Raw genomic sequence first — 27,743 nt, 5'->3', positions numbered from 1 at the left:
GTGAGAATGATACCTATGATCGTAGAATAGTGAGTCGACAATTATGTTTTGATTTTCTTTGAAAATATGAAATTCTCGCTTAAAGTAAAAGCTAATCAAGTGCCCAATTATTGGGAAAGTAGGCCACCAAAAATTTGTTGTAGCATTTTTGTAAGATGTCACATTGTTCAGCTTTCAAGAGAAGAGGCCTGAACAGGAAATTTATTTTTTAATAGTTGAGCTGTTTAGATCGCTGGTAATTGTATGTTTTGAAGTTGTTAAATGGTATATTTAATGGCGGTTAACCTCCGCCATAGTCTTCTCTTCATTTTTAGACAAATTACGTGAACTAACTAGAGTAAAAATAGAGTCAACTCAGAAAGAAATTTGGAAAAAAGATGGGGAAAATTGCAGATACAAACTTTGTGGAGCCGTAGGATCGGGGTCTCTCGAGGAGGGGAGAGGGGGTCCATGACCACATCCCTTCATACATGCCACTGACAGAAAGATGAAAATGTTACAAAACCTGACCCGTCTTCATTAGCACAGTGGGAGCAGAAAAGTAGGACGTTAAACCCCATTTCATTTAATTCACAAAACCAGACAAAAATAGAATACATGTTTATTTTCTTGTCTTATATAGTATATTATAATTTTACACCTGTTATTATAGTAAATTAGTAGAATCAGGGGATGATATAAACTTGTTTATATACAGGAAGAGTAGAAAATTATCTTTAATAAAATCAACAAATAAGGTTTATATACCTTTATACCAAGTTATAATATATATCCCGTATAATTTACATAAACGACAACATTTTGTTTCAGTTTTTAAAAAGAAATCAATTCAGTTAAACCTTGGTCCATAAGAAGGAGAATTTGACAATAAGAAGCACTTACATCTACTGAGGAGCCATGGAAACCCATGTGTGTAGAAGATAAGGTGGTAGGTGTGTCTGGACAGATGGGGGCGGTTGGGGGGGGGGGGATAAATAACAATTTAAATCAGTTTGAGTCTATAAATTTGGGCCAAAAAAACAAGGGTCGTTTACTCCTGTCTAAACCTCCCTCATGGATTTGTTTAATAGTCTCAAATTTTCCACCTAACTTAAATCAATGGCTGTTTAAATCAATTATGCTACATGTATATTAAAAAATGCTAAGTGATAGTGCCCTGTCTATATAATTCATTAACTCACAGGATATATTTCTCCCTTATCTATTATAGAATCCTTCCCTAATAAGCAAAACACAATATCAATTAGTTCAAATTTCAATAAAGACAGGTAACTGAAAGGGAGAGGATACACACAACTGTGATTATCAACCAAACTTCACTAGGTTACACACATACAAGTAATTCACATTAGGTTTTATATTTTAATCCGAGGCATTCTCTTGTTTTCATGTAGAAACGTAGCTCCAATTAAAATATAATAATTGTTTTATATAGAACTGTTTATTTAACGGCTCAATACCACTCTTGTTGTAACTGAATAATATGTCCCAATCTTTATTCTGGTCAACAAATTGTACTATTTTACAATTTTCCAATTAATTGATGATACAAATTTTATCTTAACACACCTAATTTAAAAAATTGGAAAAATTCAACTAAATGATTTGAAAAGCCTAAAGTAAACCTTTTCAAATGTGACTTGGATGTTAAAATATTTTCGAACCCTCTGGACAAGTAAAAAAGGATGTAATGGTTAATTTACACAACAGGTAGGACACTTAAACATCTAATACTTAGAATAAGGCTAATATTTATTTATTGGAGCTGTCAAGCCAGCAAGAGTGTTATTGTCCCTTTAATGTCTTGATTACTATATAGGGTTTGAACAGTATATCAGAATTGGTCAATTAGAATAGTGTCTTTAGGCTGGTAATTCTAATTGTGAAAAAATATTTAAACTCTGCTCCTGATTAATATTCGCAGAGGACAATATTTTAATTCTATAAACATTTCTGGATTTTGACAAACATGTATGTGATTCTTTTTCAGGCATAAATATTCTTTGGTTTCTTTGATGAAAATGTGTGTTTTTTTTACCCAACATACAGGTGTAGTGTTTTTAACCAGGTACACCATCTGTATCTACATTAATCAGACTTAGATTTAATGTTTACCTGTACCTCACCCAAGGTAAATAATAGAATTGATCATATTTTGGAAAACAAAGAGGGCTACTCATGGTCAGCTAACTATACAGTTAAAGGTCACCGGAAAAGCTTCAATTTTCATTTTAAATAGAGAGAAAGAGAAATGGGGTTCAACGTCCACTCGAGACAAACTAGGTCATTTTGGGACTAACATATGGTTTAATTTTATTTCAATAATTCACTTGCGCGTCAGGGTCTTTAGCAGTGGGAGGATTATTTTAAATAATGCATGTAATTATGTCAACAGGTAAATGTCAATCTTCGTAATTTTCTCTGTTCTCCTTGAGTAGTCGTAACTTTCTGTCAATAAACGATCCGTGACTGCTCATAGAAATATAGACAAGAATATGAGCAGAAGGACTAAAATGGCGTCACAGATTGTTTATTGACGTAAAGTTACGACTACTGACGGAAAACGGCGGTAATTACTAACGTTGAAATTTACCTGTTGCGGGTAATATTGATGTTCAGGTTCGTGTTATACTTATGTCAACGTTAGTAATTTCCACCGTTCTCCTTGAGTAGTCGTAACTTTCTGTCAATAAACAATCCGTGACTGCTCATAGAAATATAGCCTAGAATATGAGCAGAAGGACTAAAATGGCGTCACAGATTGTTTATTGACGTAAAGTTACGATTACTTACGGAGAACGACGGGTTCGTGTTATACTTATGGAAAGGATATGTGGACATAATTACTTGCATTATTTAAAAAAAAATTGAAGCTTTTCCGTTAACCTTTAACATGTTAATAAGTACCAATATACATAACACAGGTTTCATGGTTCAAACCACTTAATATAAAATATGAAATGATTAGCAAAACCAGACAATTAATTTAAGGATTTCTCGTAAAAGATATATTTTTACGCCAAATACATAAATTATATTTAAACTGTATAATTATTATTAAAAACAATTATGAAACCATATTCAGTTTCAAACTGTATGAAAATTGTCTACCAAACTTGAGCTTGACATTTAAGTATATTTTTTATTATACTATGTATTGTGAACTTAAAAATCACTTTCAATCTCTAATTATATTTTTCTAGGGCATAAGAAATATTAGATTTCTTGATGACCTCATTAGCTTTGAGGGAATATATCTCTAAAACAACATTTAGTAGAATAAAAAAAATTTGCTTAAAAATACATTAGTCAAGAGCTAAATCTGCGGTTTAATCCCACTGTGCCCCCAATCAACTGGTGTTATAGGGTAGTGGTGTGAAAATTTAAGTAAACAAAGGATAATAGACTGTATCCTTATTAGTACTGTTCACCTAGTTAAAATTTAATTATTTTAATGATTAAAATATATAAGTTAAATTCATGTGTCATCGGTTATCGAGTATCTTAAATATTATTCACCTACCTTTCATTCAGACAGTACTCATAAATCAATCAAATATATGATTAGAAACTCACTATCATTATATAAGGATAGTTGTCACCCCCAATTACATTATATCTTTTAAAATGGCTCAAGTTCGCATAGGGTTTATTCCTAATTCTCAAGGTCAAAATTTAGTTAATTTGGGGTATAAGTACAGAGTAAAAAATACGAAACCCAATAGCACCAGCAGACTTTTACTGAAAATACAATAGTTCAATTGGATAACGGGGGACGATTGCCCCCTAAAAGACAAAATTATAAAAGAGTAGAAGAATCTATTAATGATCTAAAAATCAAACTGTTAAATGGAGTAAAAAGTGCAATTGAATATACTGACGCCATATCACATTTAGTAGGATTATGATTTATGTTTGATACATATATTTTTGTTGTTACTTTTATGAAATTTATTGTGAATAAAGTTGTTTATTACTTTAAACCCAGTAGTTTAAAAAAAACAGACTATACTTTTAACACCATTGTATTCGATAATCCCCTTGCTTGATTAATCCCCCCATGTTATATTATTATTTAGACATTTATTAACATGACAAGACCATTATCAACTCTCTAGTTCATCTGATGGATCCAATGTTAAGCAGATTTTATTGATTAAATTTTAAAATGGAAAAGCGAGGGCTATATTTTGAAAAACCAGTACTGTGGTTACGATAATAAACAATCAATGCACATATCTTATCAAAACAACAAATTTTCAATAAATTAATTTTGCATTATCTATTTTCGAACTATTATAGCAAGAATGGCTAGTTCTTTATCTAAATCTTACATAATGTATCTTTACAGGATGTCATGTTATGACCATTATGTTTTATAAAAATATTTATGAACAAATTAAATGATTGACCAATATGTTGTATACCAAATTAATGAAAAAATTAAATGGCTGGCAAAAATCAATCTGGTTAAAACACAGATCCTATTTCGTTTTTATAGTTCAAAATTTCGTTTTACTTGTCTTTACTACACTTGGATCTGGAAGAGTTGTTATTTAACTCGTGTTCTGAATGGTGTCGGGGATAAGCCAATGAAACGGTCTGTCACGGCAAGCTTTAGGCGTGTTTTGCACGGAACTGTGGGTAATCCACTAGTAACATCAATGCTGATTGGTTAAACAAATGTCTGACATCATAGGGTCATAAGTCGGTCTTTTGACCCCTGACATGACCTATCGCTATAACTTGTCAGATCTTTATGTAGTGTAGGACATCGAAAATATAAAAAAACGAAACAAAATATAGATCTGTATTATGATCAGATTGATTGAAAAATGGTGAATTTTCAGTTCAAATGTTTGAATGTTTGCAACATAATACCTATTCTTGTGAAATATTAACTTCCATACAAGAACTGAGTATTCCTTGAAATTATTTTATGTACATGTAAAATGAAAATAGGATATAGAGAATACAGTAGATAACAAAAAATATATTTATAACAATTATAGAACTTTTAATAATATTAACAGTGCCATAAAATATACACCAGCTTTTCATATATAGATATATATATATTACAGAAATAGATACACCACATATTGGAATAAACAGTAGACCTGGGCCCTGTTTCTCCAAATCTTAATGAAAGATAAAAATCCAATTTTAGCAGATACTAAAATCATTCTAATATTATCCAATCAAATTACTAAAATTTGGATTGTATCTTAGTTAAAATTTCGTGAAACAGGCCCCTGTACACTTTGTTTGATTTTGTTTGATTTTGATTTTATATTATGTTGATCTGTTTTCTGGATTGACGATCTATCTTGTTACGGGATCTATCTTGTTACGATATTTTATGTCCATAGATTAATCCAGAGTGAAGATATACCACTTAACAATTTTATTTCTTTGGTTGTCAGCACAGTTGGCCAAATACGAAAGTAGAAGTAGTAAACAGGCTGACTTATACTGAGTCTTTTTAAAACAAAAATTGTACGCTTGTCCTATCATTAATAAACGGAATAACACGTGAACCAGAGTCCAACATAGCCATAATCAGTGAACCAGGCTTTAACACAGCTATAATCAGTCAACCGAGAACCTGACAAATAACTTGACAAACCAGAGCATGACAATAACTTGAATCTGCGTAACAAAGCTTAACGTTATTCTGTACATACAAATGAAACAGACATAACAGTTACGTTAAATGTTACGTTAAATATTCACATACATTATTATTATTATTATTATTAAATAAATCAGCAATTACATGTACACATTATTCTAATGTAATATCACAAATATACACAATTTACCAACTAGTATAAATTATAAATATGGCATACTCAATTTCTTAAAATACAGTAAAATAGATTTATTATAAACAATTTTACTATGTTAAAGCAGTATGTTGGGGGAGGGGGGTTATAAAAATTACCATGAAATAACTCCTTACTTAGAGTACAATAAATAGGCAGACGAATCCCTGGTATAATGGCAGGTAATATTGGATCTCTGTAAGGATACAAAGGCTAAAAATAACACAAAATTGATGATAAAGCGCCGTCGCCCAATGTGTGTCATGAATTAAACAATTCTTAATTTCATAATATCTTGTCAAGTTTTTTGGTTTAGGGAATACTACCTATGGAATATATGATGATATCAAATTGACCACTTTTTGCTATCTTTTTCTGCTGGTATTTCATGGAATCCAAACTTCATTGTAACTTAAACAATTATTTTGCCTGTGTTCTTTTAATTAATTAAACATACATTAGGCCTTAAATCTTATCTAAATTATTAATTGGACATTAATTAACTTATCTAGACCATAATCAACTCTCGATGCCATCTTTAGCCTGTGATAATTACTGGATTTGAATACACTTTGTGATGGATAATTTACAGTAAAAATGGATAATCAAGACTTTGTTTATTATCATACCAATGTTAGTAATGACGATCTAGGCTAGACCTAAAATTGAATTGCTAATATCTCGCTTCAGAATAAAGCAATTTGACTGAAATTTTCAGCATATTCTGTTATCAGTTCTTTATCTAATCATACCTAATGTGCGTTTAAAGTATAGAATCAAGTTTAATTATTCTTCATATTTTAAAACAAAAGCACAATTTAAAGACGGTTTCGTAATATTTAAATTATTAAAAAAGCAAGACAAAAATTATGCTTATGTTTCTTTCAAATCTGTTCACCAGAAGGAATGCAAACCACTGCAGAAAAAAAATATCCAAACGATGCAGAGGATGACACCATATGTGACCAGCTCCCACGAAACCAGGTGTTTTGTCGCACAACTTCATTTTGTACTACGTGCACGGAAGCATAAACTCTATGCCGTCTTGTTGTTGTGAATGAGCCGAACTCCAGATGATACCACAAATTAAAAAAGAATTGCATTTTTGGAAAGCTTAGGCTGTTGACTATTCAAATATGCTGCCAGCTCTATTTTTATAAAAATGACCAAAAGTCTGGTTTTGTGGGAGCAACTCACATAATTTAAATATTCTATGAATGATATAAACAAAGCATGTTTATTATTCGACTACAAATAGAATACATAAAATAAATGGTCAATAAACAATGTTCAATATTAGACTACACAATGGCATAAACAATGTCATTGGTATCATAAATAAAACATGTTCATTACTAGACTACAGATTCTATAAATAATGTTCCTTATTAGACTACAAATGGCATAAATAAACCATGTCTACTATTTTATGGTAAATAATATAAATAAACCATGTCTACTATTTGACTGTAAATAATATAATTAAACCATTTTTAATTAATATAATTAATACATCCTTACATGACTGTTTATGTGGGAGTATAACATGATAAAAATACACAACTTTATGGACTTACCACTTCTTAGCTTATTATATAAATTGTTACCATGCCATTTAGTAATTGAACTGGAGTATACAGTTCACAATTCTATAGAATACAATTACTGCTTATTACTGAGCGATGTTTCGACTAGGCTTCTCTTGTCATTATAAGCATGTTCAATAACATCATGCATGTATCATTGTCAAGCAATGTTTTAATAATCTTACAAAATAACCTAATATTATGATGAATTCAATGTGAGAAAGCTTACAAAATCTTTCAAACACCCCAGTTCACATAAAAACTAAGATAAATAAATATCATTAAAATAGATTGGCTCTAGTTTAATAGAAGAAAAGGCTGCAGAAACATTTTTATGCGAATATATGCTGATTCAAATTAAAAGTGAAAAACAGAGATTAGTAACTGACTTTTTATCTATTTCCAAGAAAACAAGTCTAGGTCAACTTGCCTAATTTCTGGGACATTTCCAACATGATATTGTGTCGACCGACCTCTTCGAACATCTTACAATACCTTGTAAGTCTAAACTATGCAGTTTACAATTATTTCTTGTTATTCTTTCACGATAATTTGTATTCAAGAAAGTAAATACCGGGTATACAATAATATAGATAGATAGAGGTATGTATATAAAATATTAATTATTAACATAAGTAATTAAAATATAATAAAAGCAACAATATCTTTGTGAGTCTAGAAATATAACCATTGACTATGAAATATTTATATTCGTTGATATAAACATCAACTGTTAAACTAATCAGTTTCAATTCTAGCGTACTGCTACTTAATAATGTCACTCAGTATTATAGGTGATGTGTGTGTATAACTATAAGCCTTCACGTCCTCTAAACTACTGTTCTGTACCCCTGGTACAAGGCCTTCATGTCCTCTAAACTACTGTTCTGTATCCGTAGGAGCTTAGTACAAGGTCTCCATGTCCTATAAACTATTGTTTTATATCCCTAAAAGTTTAGTACATGGATTTCATGTCCTCTAAACCACTGTTTTATATCCCTGGGAGCTTACTACGAGGCCTCCATGTCCTCTAAACTACTGTTTTCTATATCCCTGGGAACTTGGTATGGGAGTAAACGAAGGCAGTGGAGGACACAAGATATTTGTCTACAGAGGTGGGGCTTGAGAAAATTCAGTGGTGATGTGTGGCACATATCTGAACCAGAAAAACCCCAATTAAATTGACCAGCTACAACCGGACTATAATGCAACCAACAAAAAGCTCAAATTTACAAGTTTCATCAAATAATAAGTTAATTTTGTATACTGTTGTTTGGGGTTTTTTTGGGGGGCAAATATATGGAAATAAACATTGATAACATGTTATTTAGTCTTTTAAAACGTGTTATTTGACTTTTCCACACAAATAGAGAGGTTGCCAGGCAACGAAACAAAAACCCACAGCAGCTAAGTCATCTGGGCAGTCAGCAAGGGTTGTCGAATATTTTTACTTTTGTTGGTAGTGGAACATTTATAATATACTAAAATCTGATTAAGAGTAACAACTCATTAAGTAATTATCAGAGAATCATTACACACATTTAAATTTAATGTCATAGATTTAGCTGTTCAGATATCAAAAATCCTAGAAAATCAATATACTTGTTCATCTCAAGACCTTAAACACTCTGTGTATAAATTTAAAATCAATTGAATTATAACTTTGGCCTGTAGAGCACCCACAAGATTTTTCGAAGTAATCAAGGGTCATAACTCTGGCAGTAATTATCAGAAACCTTTGAAAATGTATAGGCATCTTTGGCCTGTAGAGCATTCGCAAGATTTTTTGAAGTAATTAAGGGCCATAACTCTGGCAGTAATTATCAGAAATCCTTGAAAATGTATAGCCTTCTACGTCTCGTGACCTTAAACACTATGTATAAATTTAAAGTCAATCGGATATTAACTTTAGCCTATAGGGCATCCACAAGCAATTGTGGACGCCGAACCGACGGACGAGGGTGACTGCAATATATGACCACATTTCAATGAGGTCATATAAAAATTCATTATATTGATATTTTAGAAATGAATAATTTTGTCTCATTTAAATTGTGATCATAGAAATTAACTAATGCTAATTATATTCCTGACGCAATTATATTATAAACAATATCAGCTCAATTCCCGATTGCTACATTTACTACAATAAGTAGTATTGGTTTTCCCATTGGTCCAAAGACATACAATAATCAGGAAGATACCGTGGTCTCGCCTTCCCTGAATTTCTGAAAGAAGATTATACAGTGTAATTTGAGTGAAAATGTCTTTTGAAATGGTCAATTTCATGGCAAAATGAGTTAAATTAGACCTGTATTTTGTTGGGTTTGTAATGGATGTAAAATAAACCACTCTATTTTTAATGCGTTATATCCATCCATTATCTAAGATTAGTGTGGAAATATTCCTAGACTCACATATTTTATAAACAGAGATGGTCCTGCGGTTATAACTCGTTAAACGTTTGATTTCATAATGAATTGATGCTTTGATTTGATATTTTATAAAGGAATTTGGGATGATGTTCGACGTTTTCGATAAAACAGAAATTCAATCCAGTTTATAAGGAAACCTTGATTATGGACATTGTTTCTTGCAAAGAAAACACAGTGTGTGAGACCTCGCATTGAGGCTGTATGTAGTTCTTGAGACGTCAAATTCTGACTGATAAGTATTATTTGATGAATGAAGCCGAATGTCATTATAGCACAGGATACAAGGCTGTAACAGGAAGTAACAAAACACATAGATATCCTGGAAAAAAAAGAAGGAATGTTTCATTAAGATGGAACAGATACATGGATATATTGAAATATTGCAAAACAGGCTATTTGACAATATTATATCATAATATAAAATTTGATCCTACTGATATTTTATCTCTACTTTCAATTTGTTTTCAAACTCTTTAAAAGCTGTCTTTATGAGAACACGCTTTCTATTATTTTCTAGCATGATTTCCCTTCTGTCAGTGGAGCATGATGGAGGGCCTGACCAGGAAAAGCACCTACTTGTTTGTACAGGCCACAAAACCAAGATATTGTGTATACATTAGCATGTGTCATGTCCGTAAAAGAACTCAACCCAACAACTTCATAGGATGGAAAGACCTGCGTATAATTTGGTGATTATAGACATTTATACATACATTAAGACCAATCTTTTTTGATAAATTGGCGGCATCCTGTGATGCAAGAGCCACGCGGTGAGCAATGCAGTGAACGTGTATCAAAAACGGAGTGTCAGTTAGCAGTTTAACTCCTACACCATTCCGAATTCCTGTCATCACACTAGCCAAACCAATTACTTTATTTAAAGGAATTCCCCATTCTTTAAAAACTTCCTTTATTTTGTCAACGATATATTCGGCCATGCCACTATGAACTGAATAATTTCCTAAAAATATTGTCTTGGCTTTCGCGGTGTTATTTAAAATTCGCAAAAATATTATTAGTTTTTTCTCTGTGACTACATTAACGGTTTCATCAACAATAAGACCAACAAATTTACTGCTAGCTATTTTATCTTTCAATTCGTCAACCGTTGTTTGAACCAAGGCCGTTTCCATATCTTCAAAACTATCGGAATGGGTGTAAATGACACCAGTTAACGCAGGGCATCCATTTTGTTTTTGTAATTGCATAAGTCCATTAAATTTACTACTAGAAATGTTCTCTTTGGCCATAAACAAAACCATTCTCATCATTGCTGTTAAATTGTCATCATTTTTTTCTTGTGCTTGTGCCATGTGAGTTTGCATGTTGGATTTTTGGGAATGGATGAATACGGCCTCTCGGTGACCGGCACTATTTTTATGATCTTTTAATGCCGATGTCTGAAAATTAGATTCACCCTTAGTAAAGCCCTTGACTCAAGTTACTATAAAGAGCACCGCTGTTTGACAGCCATTGCCACGAAGCTTTTGACACCAGAGATAAAGTAGAGCAGTTAATTTGTTGACGTTTATCGGTCCCATGGACCGATGGAACCGATGGAAAGATTGTTTATCGGTACATGTTAAAATTTACCGGTACATGTTAAAATCTACCGGTATAAAACCGGAAAAAAATGGTTATCGGAAACTCTGTTAATAAGAATTAAAGTAAGATTAATTGATTATAATTATAGACATTTATAAAATTATAGATACATTATGTAAAATTTAGATAAAGAGCCAGTCATTCTTGCTATATAAATAGATGTAGGATGTGAAGGCCGGTGTATTCTATATAAATAGATATAGGATGTGAAGGCCGGTGTATAATTTGGTGATTATAGCCATTTATAGACACATTATGTAAGATTTAGATAAAGACTAAAGCTGGCCATTCTTGCTATATAACTAAATAATGAAAAATTAATATATTGACAATTTCATTCAAATTAATTCATTCTGACGAGCTCAAAGGTGGTAGCAATGTTGCAACCTCAGAGGTAATTTTACCATCTTCCTTTCCTGTTATTATAGTCAGTCATTTATTATTTAATTATGTAAAATGATGACTGATCTATCGTAGAATGTTCAGGCCCGTAACTAGTTTCGCCCCATACCCCTCCACCCCACCCCCCCTGTGAAAAAATTTTCCACCATAAAAAAAAAAATAGATATACATTGTCCGTCAATATTACAGCACCCCCGAGAACACTTCCCGCCCCCCTCGTTGCTCTGAGCTAGTTACGGCCCTGAGAATTTATGTCAATCAATAGTTCATTTTCAAATCAAATCATAGATTTATAATATCAGTATGTTTAAACTGTGATGTAAATTAAACGGTCAATGACACGGTCACTGATCGATCAAGTGTATTCAGATTATTTACTTAAAGGAGCTAATAAATCGCTAACATTTGGGACCTAGAAATTGACAAAAGTGGGTCGCAACGCATATAATACTGTAATATGAATTTATATAAACTGATTTACATTCAATGGTTTCGGTTTTTACTCCAATTTCAAATCATTTATGTTCGGCGAAATAAGCCAGCAGTCTCAAGCGAGTGCAAATTTCTAGCGTCTGGTTATTCCAGTTTGCATACGCCGTTTGATTTGGTGCAATGTGTCTAGCCTCGTCCCTCGAGTCTCTTGATACAACTGGGGCTGAAGCGCATTATGGTACACGATTCGTGTACCAATGGTAAAATGTTTATTTTGTCTTAAATATTGGATATCAAAAGCCCATCTTTTTCCGGTAAGATCACAACATGAATGTTGATATAATTTGACAAATAAATCGTGTTTTCAATGTTGAAGATTTTGGATGATATTGAGTTAGAGACTTAGCTACTTTAATATATTGTTCATCGAATGAACGTTTATTTTTAGGGTTCCACTGTACATGTATGGTTGTTAGTAGATTTACCCTGTGTTCCCTTTACTTAAGGTAAGAAGCTAATACAGTAAACTTCGTATAAGTTGGATCCTTGCTCAACTCCACGTTTTTCTTATTAAATTTATGCGCATAAGTCTGAGTTCCTAAGTCCGATCTTTGGTCAACTCAGATCAAAATGGTCAGTCTGTTTGATCTAATTCCAGCTATTTTCCTTCGTTTAAGTCAGATCAGCAGTATGTTCAGAATTTGACTAAGCCAGTTTTGTCCCGATGGTCTAAAACACAGTTAGGTATTCCATGCACAGAGCCCCAAAATACTTTCCCCGATCATTTTTACTCAAATCAGCCTATTTGACGCGACACAATAGTAGAATTTTCCCGGAAAATTCGAAACTCGCTATCTGCTGCACAAGACACTTTCAGGGAAAATTTTCAAAGATGTTGACAAAACGGAAGTTATCTACTCGCACCAAAACGGAAGTTATCTACTCGCACTTACGAACAAAAGCTTGAAATGTGGCTTGAATCAATTATTATCCAGCTCTTGCAGTTTATTTCTAATCGAGCCTAGATTGAATTTTGATCTTCGGCTAACTCGGATCTTCGCTTAACACAGATAAAATTAGACAGTCCACATAGATCTGACTTGTGCGAAGTTTACTGTATTATGTACATGTTATTAGGAAAATTATATTAGTCCATGTGACAGACCTGGGATTTTGGAACATCATTACCAATTTGATGAATAATTCAACCATGATTTTCAGTTAGCCTGGTGGCTGCAGTGTTGAAATTTGGTTGATGGACTTCCGGGTTACTTTGCTAAATTGCATTTTGGTGGCCATCTTTAAAAATGGCCGCCGTTATTTCATTGAAATTGAGCGCATTGAGGAAACCTTCGTAACTCCTGAAAAGATCGACCTATGGATATGGAATATGGCTCACAATGTTCACAAGAAAATGCTACTTCTGGTGCTATATGATACATGTTGTTGAATGAATCATATATTTTCCAAATCAACAGATTATTCTGGAAAAAGCAACCTTTTGGCATTTTTATTTTCCCAGGTTTTCATGATTTATTTTATAAGTTTACTACCAAATCATGTTCAGAGTAATTTTAGCCAAATTATGTGTGTGGTCTTCTTAAGTTATTCATTTGGCATAAATAAATACGCCCAGTGGCCCTCCCTGTACAGCTGCGGTGGCCGCAAACTCAACAAAAGTCTTAAGTAGACTGTCAAATTTAAAATGTTGAACGTCGGCGAGGCAGGGCACAAACTTAGTGAACTTTTAGCTAGTGTGTCACAATCGAAACGATATTTGGGGACGGGTTGTTTCTATGTCAAAATTTGTCCCTAAAGACAATTTTGAGATTATGTCACTTCTGTAACGTCATTTTCGGTTGGGGTTCTGTCCGATGTCCAAAATGGCCGCCATAATTTAACGAAAAACAAATTTCTAGTTAGGATGGGTGAGTATCATGCAAGGTAGGGCTTGTGATATATCATATATAGGGTTTTCGTAGCCACTGAATTTAAAATTGAATTATTTATTGGAATTTTCGATGAAACGGAAAGGTTTGTTCCGCACAGGTATTAGCTTAGAAGGGACAAATACAATTTGTAGAACCAGATATTTGATGTTAGTGAACCCATTTTTTCCAGGACACCTGTTTCACACAAAATCTTAATTTCTATCGAGACGAACCTTCAGAATAATAATCTATCTGCATACAAAGTTTATGAAAATACACATTCAAGCAGCATTTAATATGGTCTACCACCTGTAGGACACTCCCTTCAACTTAAAAATAAATTGTTTATTGGAATTTGCGATTAAACGTAAACTTTCTGTAAAATGTAAAATACTCGACTAATATACCAGTTGTAACATGTTTAACATCATATCTTTCCACGCGAATTAACAATAAATTGTTCATTCGATAAAACGGAAACATTTTTTATACTTGTAAAATAAATACCTTGAGCACCATATCTTTCTACACGAACTAACAATTCCATATAGCTGATTGCCTTCATATATTTCCAAAATTTTAAAAACATATAAAATAAGAAGTAAAAGCTAGTGAAATGATACAAGATGAATTGGTGTTTAATGTTCTACCTTTCTGCACCAGGTTAATGAAGACGGGGCAAAAAGCAGGTGATTAAAATTTACTCACCTAAAATCCTCATAAAGCCATCTGCAATCACTAGGCACAAGAATCCAATCAAAGTACATTTCTGGAGTGCAAATAGTTGTTAAGGTAAGGTGAGAACCATAGCAACCACAAAATATAAATAAAAACATGGCTGCCAGAAAGGATTTGTGATTATTTGATCCTATACAGTTGTCAATCCTGAAAAAAGTAAAATCTTAGTAACATGGCCTATTGAACTAAACATAAACTAGAAGTTGAGTTGAAGTTCCAAGTCTTAAACAACCAGAAGCAATGAAGAGGCTGGATGACAAAATATTTATCTACCAAGTCTTAAACAACCAGAAGCAATGAAGTGACTGGATGACAAAATATTTATCTCTAATTTTATTTCCTACCTTTCTGTTGAAATAGTTGGAAGCAATTACAATTCACAACAACACATTGCAGCCAAGTGAAATTGAACAACCTAATTTCAGAGAGAGAGACAGAGAAATGGGGTTTAACATCCACTCGACACAAACTAGGTCATTTCAGGACTAACATATGGTTTAATTTTATTTCAATAATTTGCTTGCGCGTAGGGGTCTTTAGTAGTGGGAGGAAACCGGAGGACCCGGAGAAAACCCACGAGGTTGGACAGGCACCTAATTTCAGATTGAGAGAGAGAGAGAGAGAGAGAGAGAGAGAGAGAGAGATGATACAAGCACTGATCTTGTAGCTTATTGCATACAAGTAAGCCAGGAAATAAGGCACCTGTCACAGACAATGTCAGGCACAGATTCAGGCTTTGTCAGGCACTAAACCTTTGGTGTCTGTCATTTTGTCCAGCACTGATTTGTCTTTTTTATTGATATTATTAATACATGACTGGCACTAAGTTGAAAATGTCAGGTATTATTTCATTAGTGCCTGACATTTTGTCAGGTACAGGTAAAACCGTTATTTCCAGGCCTGAGTAACAGATTGAAAATTGACAGAAAATAATGTGATCAATACATTTCAATGATGTTGTTGAAGAGGGGAAAAGAAGGTATTTTACCAGACACAGTGATGATCTCTAACAGCTATACACAATCCACAGATATTGCAATGACCAGCTCGGGGAGGACGTTGAAAATTACAATATTTGCAATTTATCATCAACTTTCCATCTGCAATAAAAAATATAAATATATATTTAAAGGAGCATATCTGATAATTCAGATTAGAAATGAAATGAAATGAAATGGGGTTTAAGGTCCTACTATTCTGCTCCTAACAGGGGCTAATGAAGACGGGCATACGCCATACAGTGTGCTAAGAGGGGAATTTTCCCCAGACAGCTGCACTACGGCCTACTCTTATATCGAATTCCAACTGCCAAGGGATCTTTTACGTGCTCGCCAATGTGTACACGGGACCTCGGTTTTTAGTCCCATCCGAACGACTAGACAAGGGGAAACCGTCCTGCATCACTGACAAGGGGAAACCACGCCAGCGTCCTACCCACTTAGCCATGTGATCCCCATTCAGATTAGAGAAATCATATTACACTCATATATGTCATTTAATAAGAAAATATAGATCATTGTCATATATTCAATAGTAATTTTATCTTTTGCCTTTCCTTTAGAAGGAAATGGAAGGTTGGACAGGTGATCCTACTCCTTGTCACGCACAACCGGCGAATCAAAACCATGCCAGTTGACTCAATGACAGACCTTATGATACAGCACGCAGGTGCTAACCATTCGGTAATCCCCCCCCCTCCTCCCATTAGAAGGACAACATTTCCCGATAAATATTAGAGCACATAAAATGACAGTACCTGAAATCAGCATTTATTATAAATATGTTACACAAACTCCAGAAAAATAGGGTCAAAATTTTACAATATATGACCATGTATGTGTCAGACCCCCCTTTTTTTTATTACAGCCTTAATTCATGTGATGAATATGTGATGTCACATGGACTACACATCACATATTCATTCTTAATCCATGTGATGAGCAAGTGATGTCACATATTCATTCTAATAATCCTATCACTGTATCTACACCCAACCAATAGGAAGATGTTTATTCATAGCACGGTTCAATTAATAAAACTAGTCTGTATCTAAGCAACAAATTATCACTATATTAGGCAAAAGAGGCGTAACTCCTGAATAGAAGATAAAGGAAAGCTAAATATTGTTTGGGTTCATCTTCTCATGAATTAGCACCACAAAAAAAAATCCAAAACCTCCTATTCTGACTTACAGTTCCTTTAAAAACAGCTCTATAAAATTGAATAAGCAAAATTAAGCCGGCAATAGTAACGTTTTAGTTGCTGCGGGTAAAATTCTGAAAACATTTCTAAAATTACTTTAAAAAAAATAAATGAAACATGTAAAAGTCGATTTAAAGCAAACATCTTATTGACTGTAAATGGTAAAAAAAATTGTTAATTCAAGCATAAATAGAGTAAAAAGTGCTAATTTAGTCAGGACCAGACTGGTCAGACCAGTTACTAGTATTGATATACTCTTCAAAAAAAGTAGGGGATATTCAAAAACAATACAAAACTGCGGAAATGCACTGCTGTTTTTATTAGAGGTAACCAGTGTATGTTAAGAACAGGCCAATTGCCTATACATGAACATAAACAGTTCATATGGGCGACTTATCTGAAGGCCCCATTTCACTCGCAAAAGAGATGCACCGTCAAAAGTGAAAATGGACGTTTTTTAATTTTGTCTAAATAATGAGTAATTGCTCCACCAATCCTCAGACATTCAGCAATTCGTCGTGGCATGCTCCTTATCAACTGTCTTATCACGATTTGGGGCAATCTGACCCACTCCTCTTGCAAGAACCGATAGGAAAGCAAACATGGATAGATAAACCAGCACGCGGCAGTTTTCATCAACCCTTCCTTGAAGTGTCAAATTTGACAATGAACCCCTCCCACATGTATGGTGCTATTGCATGTCGCATGTGCAGCTCAGGGGTTCTGTTGGGGCGATAAGTTCTTCATCTGTGAACATACTTTCAACGCATGTCAAATGTCCATGACTATCATATCAAAACCTGCATAGGTATTTGCATTTCAATATCCCCTACTTTTTTTGAAGAGTATATAATGTAAACAAACCAATTTGTTCAACTTTGTTTATATACTCATTTCATCATCGCAACATATACAGACTGTAAATCAAACTTACAATTTTATCAGTGGTTATAAAATATGCCAAAATGTTAAAGGTTTTTATAGCAAGTCCACAACTTTCGTATACATGGCCATTTTGAACTCAACCTTCACTGAGGTGTAACGGCGGTATATTTGAACGTTTTTTAAAATTGAATCCAAATTGTGACTTCTAGAGGGTGTACAAGCTAAAAGCATGATTTTTCGAACAATCAGGGGACATTATCCAGGAAGTTACAATCCAAAAGGAGCTGAGATCTTTGGGATATAAACATACATGTATAATTTAAGTTTCATCAAAATCGGACAAAAATTGTGACCTCTACCGGGTCCACAACCTTGGTAATGCATACTTTTAGACTATTGGCGTACACGGAGCGGCCCTTTCGTCTGACAGTATCGGTCGGATTTTTGAGAATTTCACCCTCAACCTTCATTGAGGTGCAACTGTGATATTTTTAAACGTTTATTAAAGATACATTATGGGAGATTAGATAAAGAACTGGCAGTTCCCACTATAATAGTTAACAACTAGTACAGTAAAGATACATTATGGGAGATTAGATAAAGAACTGGCAGTTCTCACTATAATAGTTAACAACTAGTACAGTAAAGATACATTATGGGAGATTAGATAAAGAACTGGCAGTTCTCACTATAATAGTTAACAACTAGTACAGTAAAGATACATTATGGGAGATTAGATAAAGAACTGGCAGTTCTCACTATAATAGTTAACAACTAGTACAGTAAAGATACATTATGGGAGATTAGATAAAGAACTGGCAGTTCTCACTATAATAGTTAACAACTAGTACAGTAAAGATACATTATGGGAGATTAGATAAAGAACTGGCAGTTCTCACTATAATAGTTAACAACTAGTACAGTAAAGATACATTATGGGAGATTAGATAAAGAACTGGCAGTTCTCACTATAATAGTTAACAACTAGATAATGTAAAGGGAATTTGCTGAAAATTTCTGTTAAATTGATCTAATATGAACCGAGATTTTAGCAATTGAATGTTCAGCCTAGTCTTGATCATCATTACTAAAGTCAGTAGGAGTAGGGATAAAAAACATAGTCTTGATCATCATTACTAAAGTCAGTAGGAATAGGATAAAAAACATAGTCTTGATTATTCATTTCATGATTTAATTATGAATGGAAGTCGAACAGCAAATTGGAACCTAATCCAATAAACATTGCAGTGCGATGCCATCGAGAGTTAATTATGATCTGGATAAGGGAGAGGGGTTTTACATCAGCTAAGCCTGTTCCCCGTTCCCATTCAGACATCCTGAATAAAAATACTGTTTATAAAAAAAATCTGGATAAGTTAATTAATGTCTAATTAATAATTAGATAACATTTCAGGCCTAAAGAAAGACCTACAATAGGCAGATTTAGCTCTTGCATAATGTATGTTTAAAATTGAATCCAAATTGTCCCTTCTAGAGGGACCACAAGCTTAAAACTTGATTATTTCCGAACAATCAGAACCATAATCCAGCAACTAAAGATCCTTTTTTCTTTACAAACATTTAGTATTATGGTCTAGAATAAAAAAACAAGCGGTTGCCATGTAAGATAAGCCCACATTTTGCAAGAGATGGACAGAGAACGAGCTAAAAAAATAATGTGATTTTTTTGTTCAATCAGGGGCCATAATCCGGGAAGATATGGTCAGATATGTGCAAACTGCGAATATCGAAAGGAACCAAGATATTTGGGTTATAAACTTACTTTTCAAATTTAAACAAAATCAGTTAAAAATTGTGACCTCTAAAGGATCCATAATCCATGAAGTTACGGTCAGATACATGCCAATGTTGTTTTAAATCGGATAAAAATTGTGACCTGTAGAGTGTCCACATACAATTGTGGATGGACGGACATGGACGACGACAATATACGTCAACATGAAAAATATCATCTAATCATTCAATCCCTACAAAAATGAATCTTACATTATAATTTTTATTTTCTTTCATTCTTCTTAAATTTTATGAAAGAACTTATGAAATATGAAATTAATGAAAAGAAATAGGAACTTGATCGAGATGTCCTTTTACTGGCATAACGATTCAGTGATTTAAATCATTGTTGGAACAAATGAAATGAAATGAAATGGGGTTTAACGTCCTACTGTTTTGCTCCAAACTGGGCTAATGAAGACGGGCATACGCCATACAGTGTGCTATGAGAGAAATTTTGCCCGGACAGCGGCACTACGGCCTACTCTTATATCGAATTCCAACTGTCAAGGGATCTTTTATGTGCACGCCAATGTGTACACGGGACCTCGGTTTTTCGTCTCATCCGAATGACTAGACAGCTGTCCTTGTCAGGCCCTCCGTCCTGCATCACTGACAAGGGGAAACCACGCCGTAAAATCGAGATGAACTTTCTCGGCCAATGCAGGGATCGAACACCCGACCTCCAGGCTAGCGAGCCAGCGCCTTACCCACTTAGCCACCGTGATCCCCCATTGTTGGAACAATATGTTTGGCTGATGACTTACCTTTGATAGGTCTTGAATCAATCCACGTCACTTTCTCTGCAGGTAAAGTTGCATCTTCATTTCTGTTCATTTGTAATTCCAGAAACTCTTTTTCATCATCAAAATGATTTCCAGATTTGACATGACCATTGGTCAAAGAAGGCCGATATCGCAGTTCTTTATTTTGTGATTTACTAACAACCGAAAAATAGCCAGGTTGTCTTCGTGCATGTAAAACAGCGTAAAACATCAAAAACAAGGCAGAAAAAAGCAACAGAATTTCCCACAATAAAATTTCACGAAAGCTGATCACAAAACCACTAAATATCAGGAATGAAAATACCACAGACGTTAGTCCCCAAATAAAGAAAAATGGTGTCCTTTTATGTCCTTGGCGCCGCCATATTGTATAAAAAGTTAACATAAAAATAGGCATAAACATCAAAACCGCTACAGTAGCAAAATACCCCAGGGTTCCAAATGACAGACATGCTGGTACCATTATAATAGGAACAATAACATCCAGCTTGATCTGTATAGCTCCTTTACCAGAAAACCATGGAATACGACATCTATCATGTATGGTTGCCCATAATCTCTGTAATGTTTCTGTTGGTACGGAACGACAGGTCAAAAGTCTGCAAACACAAAAAGATAATCTTAAGAAAACTGATGGAACTGGTCATTTTACAGTTGATAGTAATTAGAGAGAGAGAGAGAGAGAGAGGGGGAGAGGGGGAGAGAGAGAGAGAGAGAGAGGGGGAGAGAGAGAGAGAGAGAGACTAGGTCATTTCGAGACTAACATATGGTTTAAATTTTATTTTAAAAATTCGCTTGTGCATAGGGGTCTTTAGCAGTGGGAGGAAACCGGATGACCCGGAGAAAACCCATGAGGTTGGACAGGCGACCCTACTCCTTGTCATGTACAACTCAGGAATCGAAACCACGGCAGTTGACTCAATGACAGACCTTATGATACAGCGCGCACACGCTAACCATTCGACCATCCAACACCCTAATTATACACAGAGAGAGGGGTTTAACTCCAATGGATCTATGACAAACGTATGTCATCCATCGCACCTCCCCAATTATACAGAGTTTAACTCCATCGCCATTTCAAATTCCCGGTATATATACGTTTATTTCAATCATTATTAAGAACATTTATATAGCTCACAATTCACATAGTGCTCAAAGTATGTAGTAAAAAATAATATAAAACAACAAAATACAATAATTCTGAAATAAAATATCATGATCTGGATTAAAATATACATTTTCGAAGAAACAAATGAAATGAAATGGGGTTTAACGTCCTACTGTTTTGCTCCGAACTGGGGTAATGAAGACGGGCATACACCATACAGTGTGCTACGAGGGAAATTTTGCCCGGACAGTGGCACTACGGCCTACTCTTACATTGAATTCCAACTGTCAAAGGATCTTTTACGTGCATGCCAATGTGTACACGGGATCTTGTTTTTCCGTCCCATCCAAACGACTAGGAGCTGTCCTTGTCAGGCCCTCCGTCCTGCACCACTGACAAGGGAGAACCACGTCAAAAAATCCTGATGAACTTTCTCGGCCAATGCAGGGATCGAACACGCGTCCTCCAGGCTAGTGAGCCAGCGTCTTATTCACCTAGCCACCGTGATCCCCTTTTGAAGAAAGACTTTAGTTATAAATAAATGAGTTTTAATATTTTTCTTAAAAATTGTAATTGATGGAGAATTTCTGATTTTAAAAGGTAATGAATTCCAAACTTTTGGTGCATGAATACTGAATGCTCTGTCACCTATTGTTTTTAATATGTATGTATGTGTGTATGTATGTATGTATATGTGCCGAGTGAACCAGAGATAACCCCCCGAGACTTGTCTTTTGACATACATATTTTGAAAATTTATGTTATTTTGTAAGATATTTAATAAGATATTGTAATGCATCACAATGTGAAATGTTTGTTGTAACTTCCACACTCGTGCTTGTACATGTAATTATGAATAAACTATTATTATTATTACATTACATTAAATATGTAATCGAATCGAACTTCAAATCTCCATGATCTACGAGCCCACCTTAAGACTGCTTCGTCTCCCACTATTTGGGTTATTTGTTCAAAATTTGGTTTTTATCACTCAATTTAATGCTGATTGTCACAGTGCCCGGTGGAGGGTTATGGAGTGTTTTGTCTAGCTTCTACACACAAGTTTTTCTCTTTACTTTGAGATTTTTTATTTTTTTTTTTGACTGGGGGGGTTGGATGGCTGAATGGTTAGTGTGCGCGCTCTGTATCATAAAGTCTGTCATTGAGTCGACTGGCGTGGTTTCGAATCCCTGGTTGTACGTGACAAGGAGTAGGGTCGCCTGTCCAACCTCGTGGGTTTTCTCCGCGTCCTCCGGTTTCCTCCCACTGCTAAAGACCCCTACGCGTAAGCGAATTATTGAAATAAAATTAAACTATATGTTAGTCCCGAAATGACCTAGTTGTGTCGAGTGGACGTTAAACCCCATTTCTCTCTCTCTTTTTTCTTTTGACTGAAAATGGAGTCGTATATTGATGTTGCCCATGTTTAGTTTCCAACAATTCAATTTTAAAATAGAGGAAAAGACTTGACTCAATAAAAAGAGAGAGAGAGAGAGAGAGAGAGAGAGAGAGAGAGGGAGGGTCCACTAAACACAAACTAGGTCATTTTGGGACTAACATATGGTTCAATTTTATTTCAATAATTGACTTGCGTCTAGGTGTCTTTAGCAGTGGGAGGAAACCGGAGTAACCAAAGAAAACCCACGAGGTTGGACAGGCGACCCTACTCCTTGTCACGTACAACCAGCAGGGAATCAAAACCACACCAGTTGACTCAATGACAGACCTTATGATACAACACGCATGTGCTAACTATTCGGCCATTCGACTCAATAAAAGAATACTAGATGAAATAAACTATAATTTAATTCGAGATCATGTAAAAAGACGTATACATCCATATTTACCTGTCACACGTTTGGTCAAAGGCCTCACAATCACAGCAGAAGGCCAAGAGATGACTTCGATCTCCATGCATATTTTCATATTCACAACAACATAATGTTTCTGAAGCTGCCATTTTTCATATTTCATTATACATGTAATCTAGATAAGGATAAAAACGTCAAAAGCTGAAAGGAAAAAACATTAATTGATTAACCATAAAGCCAATATACCTGTCCGCGTACTAAGCCTAATTAAATATTAATATAAACGATCATTCATGGACTAGAATGTCGCCATTAATTTTACAGTAGAACAGTTCAATGAACATTCATAGTACATGTAGATGAACATCTAGCGCAATTTGAAAAGCAGCTAACTGAAGGTATGACTAATATTCTCATGAAAGGCTGACATAAAAAGTTTTTCCAGTCGTTGGGATGAGATGAAAATATGGAAAATTTATTTTACATGTAAATAGAGAAACAAAAAGATATCATCATGTGACATTCATTAACCATTGATTTACTTCAATAGCTTAATCCCAAACATATTTTTAGTGCTTTCAAGGACAATTCTCCCATGTATCTGTTATAGAGGGATAACTCGTGTTTTCCTTTTGCGTTCGTCACTTCCTATTGTTGAAACATTGATTACTCATCTATCATAGCAATGATCTCTGTGATAAAATAATATTTGGAACATGTTTAACCAGTTCTATCACATATGTGATAATGACTGGCACCAATATTGTCCTTTCAGTCATCAACCTAAGATTATAAACAAGTATCACAGTCTTCGAAACAAAATTGTCACAGTACTATGGGAGAGAGAGAGAAATGGGGTTTAACGTCCACTCGACACAGACTATGTCATTTCGGGACTAACATATGGTTTAATTTTATTTCAATAATTCAGAGTCTAATCCAAAAACAAAAATACATTTTTTTTTCGTGCAGTACGATTATAAATTTCAAAAGGGCTGATTTCAAATGCTTCATTTTAGGTATGGCTTTCGATCATAACCGATGTAAATTTAGTAAATGCTGAAGCAAATTTAGTTCAAATATATTCTTTGTGTGTGAATTACTACTATTGGGCAGGCTGTGTAATATCAATATGGAAATTTCTATTAGTTTTTTTAAATGCAACAATTCACTTTTTGTTATTTAATCATTGTAGCTAATTCTCTTTTTAATATTTTAACAGGCTGTGGTATATGATTTAAATGTTTCCATATTCATGTAATTATCAATGCATAAAATTCGCTATTAAATCATCGTAGCTAATGCTCGTTCGGCAGCAATTTTTATAAATTTAGCACAGCTGTTGAATTTGATAAAATTGTTTTATTATGTTTCACCTTTATTTCATAAACTAATCTCGTGCATATTCTAATTATGGCTCGGCAGCCACTTTTATAAATTTAAAAATAGCGTTTCCGTTGCATTTGATCAAATCGTTTCAACTTTATTTCAATTTCTTTTAACTGATTTCAACAACATAGGAAAAGGTACGAATCAATTTGAGGTACGACATGAAGTACGAAACGGCTCATGTGAGGTACGAATGAACTAAGTACGAAACAGCCAGGTTACGAAACAGCTGACATCCTCATTAACCATTGGTTTACTTCAATAGCTTATTCCCGAACATATTTTTAGTCATCAACCTAAGATTAAAAACAAATATCACAGTCTTCAAAACAAAATTGTCATAGTACTATGGGAGAGAGAGAGAAATGGGTTTAAACGTCCACTCGACACAGACTAGGTCATTTCGGGACTAACATATGGTTTAATTTTATTTCAATAATTCAGAGTCTAGTCCAAAAACAAAAATACATTTATTTTTCGTGCAGTACGATTATAAATTTCAAAAGGGCTGCATTAAAATGCTTCATTTTAGGTACAATTCTTCATCATTCTGTTGTCTCTGTTGTTTTTGATTAAACATGCATTATACAAGAGCAAAATCTGCTTATTACAAGTCTTTCTTTAGGCCTGAAATGTTATCTAAATTATCAATTAGACATTAATTAACTTATCCAGACCATAATCAACTCTCGATGTCAAGGCTAGCCTTCGATGTTGGCTGGATTAGATTCCTATATGCCGCTAACAGCCATTGATAATTAAATCAAAAAAAGTGGATAATCGAGACTATGCTGTTTATATTAATGATTTTAGTAATGATGACCGAGACTATGCAAAAATTTCACCCGCTTCTTTCTTGGCTCATAGTGGAATAATTTGACTGAAATTTTCAGCAAATTACCTTTACACTATCTAGTTTTTAACTATTATAGCGAGAACTGCCATCTCTTTATCTTATCTCCCATAATGTGTCTTTAAATAAAGCACTAGATTATAATAAATAAGGAGGCTGTAACATGGTTGGGTCATAATAACAATCGATATGACAATGTCAACATTTTAGCTGATGTACCGTCAATAAAATAATTATAAACAGTCCAATTAATGAAGGCCCTACTCATTGTACTTGTAGCAAGACCGTAGGCCTACCACACATAAACAGTCAATAACAGATATAAAGCACAGACATTGCAAAAGCGACAAGAATCTCAACTGATTTAAACAAACACTGGCACTAATAATAGTATAGACTCTATATTTTATTTACGTCTATCCATTTCAATTGTCTGGCCATTAACTTAAGGTGGTATAATAAATACCGAAAATGTAACGATGTAACTATGCCTAACTATGACCATGTATATAGGCCCACCTTTCCAACATCCCATACAACATGCGAATTATCGGATTCTTCATACCCATTTTATTTTGATATTTAGGCTATGGCATGATTATTTAGATGTAGGCCTACCTATCCCTATGCTGTCCGAAAAGGGTGTTTTCTCTACTCTAATAGTAAGTGCAGGAGGACCGCACTACACGTAAAACAAAAATCTACAAGATAAATCCTGCGGACAAGACAGAAAATAGACATTGCACCAAATAAACAAATATCAAATCAAGTGAATGGATCATAGATAATATCTATTTAGATAGTTTTAGATACATTTCATTCGTTCAACCCTTCAACTGTAGGTGGCTATTAATAATACGAAAACAAGTAGCAGACCATATAGATCATTAGGCCTAATGTCAATGAATCATGATTCACATTTTTACGTTATAAATACCATTATTATTACGTTGTGTATGTTGTTGCCCTCCACAACATCAATAGTACATTTCATACAGTCTAAACAGGGGTGTATTATGAACATTTCCAATTCATCAAACCTCTAAATAAGCGGATATGATAAAAAACTAAATTTACCTGTAAAATAAACATCAACCAGAACAACTACTTGGCCGATTTCCACACTCACAGGCACATCATTCAACCACATAGGTGTTTTCTAAAAAATATCGGACATTAAAGCCTCCGTCTACCAGACCTTCGCTATTAAACTGATTCTATTGGTTAGGACAAGCGAGTCTATAATATTATAGTCTCAATACACAAGTCTCGCAGGGCGCCTATGGCCTACAGCTTAGAAATAATTCTCTAACGCGTTAGTCTACCATTTCGTTCACTAAGAATCGTGGCCCTATTTCACAAATACTTAATGTAAAATCATTAAAATAGATTTTAACTAAAATTAAAATGAAATTTTAAATTCTATACTTTTAACGAAGAGCGATTGTAACTTAAAATGCAATTTTAATTGATTTTAGTTAAAATTGCTTGCTTACGGTGTAAGCAATATACGCTTCGAAATTGAAAACTGTTGACAGGTTGAACTAACGGTTACAATATCAATGGGGGGAGTTCCATACGATGTAGAAATGTTTGCACATGGCCAGTCACTCGTAAAGGGGTGGAATAAATGAGTTTATTGCGTATTATTCGCTTTGAAAGGTATCGGTGGGTTGGCCTTGAACTTGGCATTTGATTCGTGACCTTGGCATTTGATTTTCTCGGAGGCTTCATTGATGAATCAATGCATATAATGTGTATCGATAAACTAAATCGCTTGAATTTCGTAGTTTTATGGTATTTTGGATAACAGGAACTATTGAGAATTGTCACAAACATATATGATATTTGTAACTTAAACGACTAATCTAGATTGTAAATACTTTGAAATTACCAAAGTGCCACACGCCTATCTATCTAACTCAATTAAAATGATTTTTTTCCCAAGATAAA

At 34.1% G+C, this 27,743-nt stretch overlaps 1 protein-coding gene across 1 annotated transcript; it reads right to left on the bottom strand.

Annotated features, from left to right (window-relative positions):
- Positions 1-585: 585 nt before the first annotated feature.
- Positions 586-26,986, bottom strand: LOC126829961 (palmitoyltransferase ZDHHC23). Its single transcript, XM_050560163.2, has 6 exons — positions 26,868-26,986; positions 23,585-23,749; positions 20,606-21,222; positions 15,946-16,057; positions 14,928-15,104; positions 586-10,168 (listed from the first exon to the last, which is right to left on the bottom strand). The coding sequence occupies exons 2-6, from the start codon at positions 23,695-23,697 to the stop codon at positions 9,916-9,918; spliced, it is 1,272 nt and encodes a 423-aa protein (XP_050416120.1). The 5' UTR covers positions 23,698-23,749; positions 26,868-26,986; the 3' UTR covers positions 586-9,915.
- Positions 26,987-27,743: the final 757 nt, after the last annotated feature.

This window comes from Patella vulgata, chromosome 8 (genome assembly GCF_932274485.2).
Source record: "Patella vulgata chromosome 8, xgPatVulg1.2, whole genome shotgun sequence".
Lineage (NCBI taxonomy): Eukaryota > Metazoa > Mollusca > Gastropoda > Patellidae > Patella > Patella vulgata.
The sequence above is the reverse complement of the archived record's forward strand: the minus strand, read 5'-3'. Positions and strand labels throughout refer to the sequence as shown.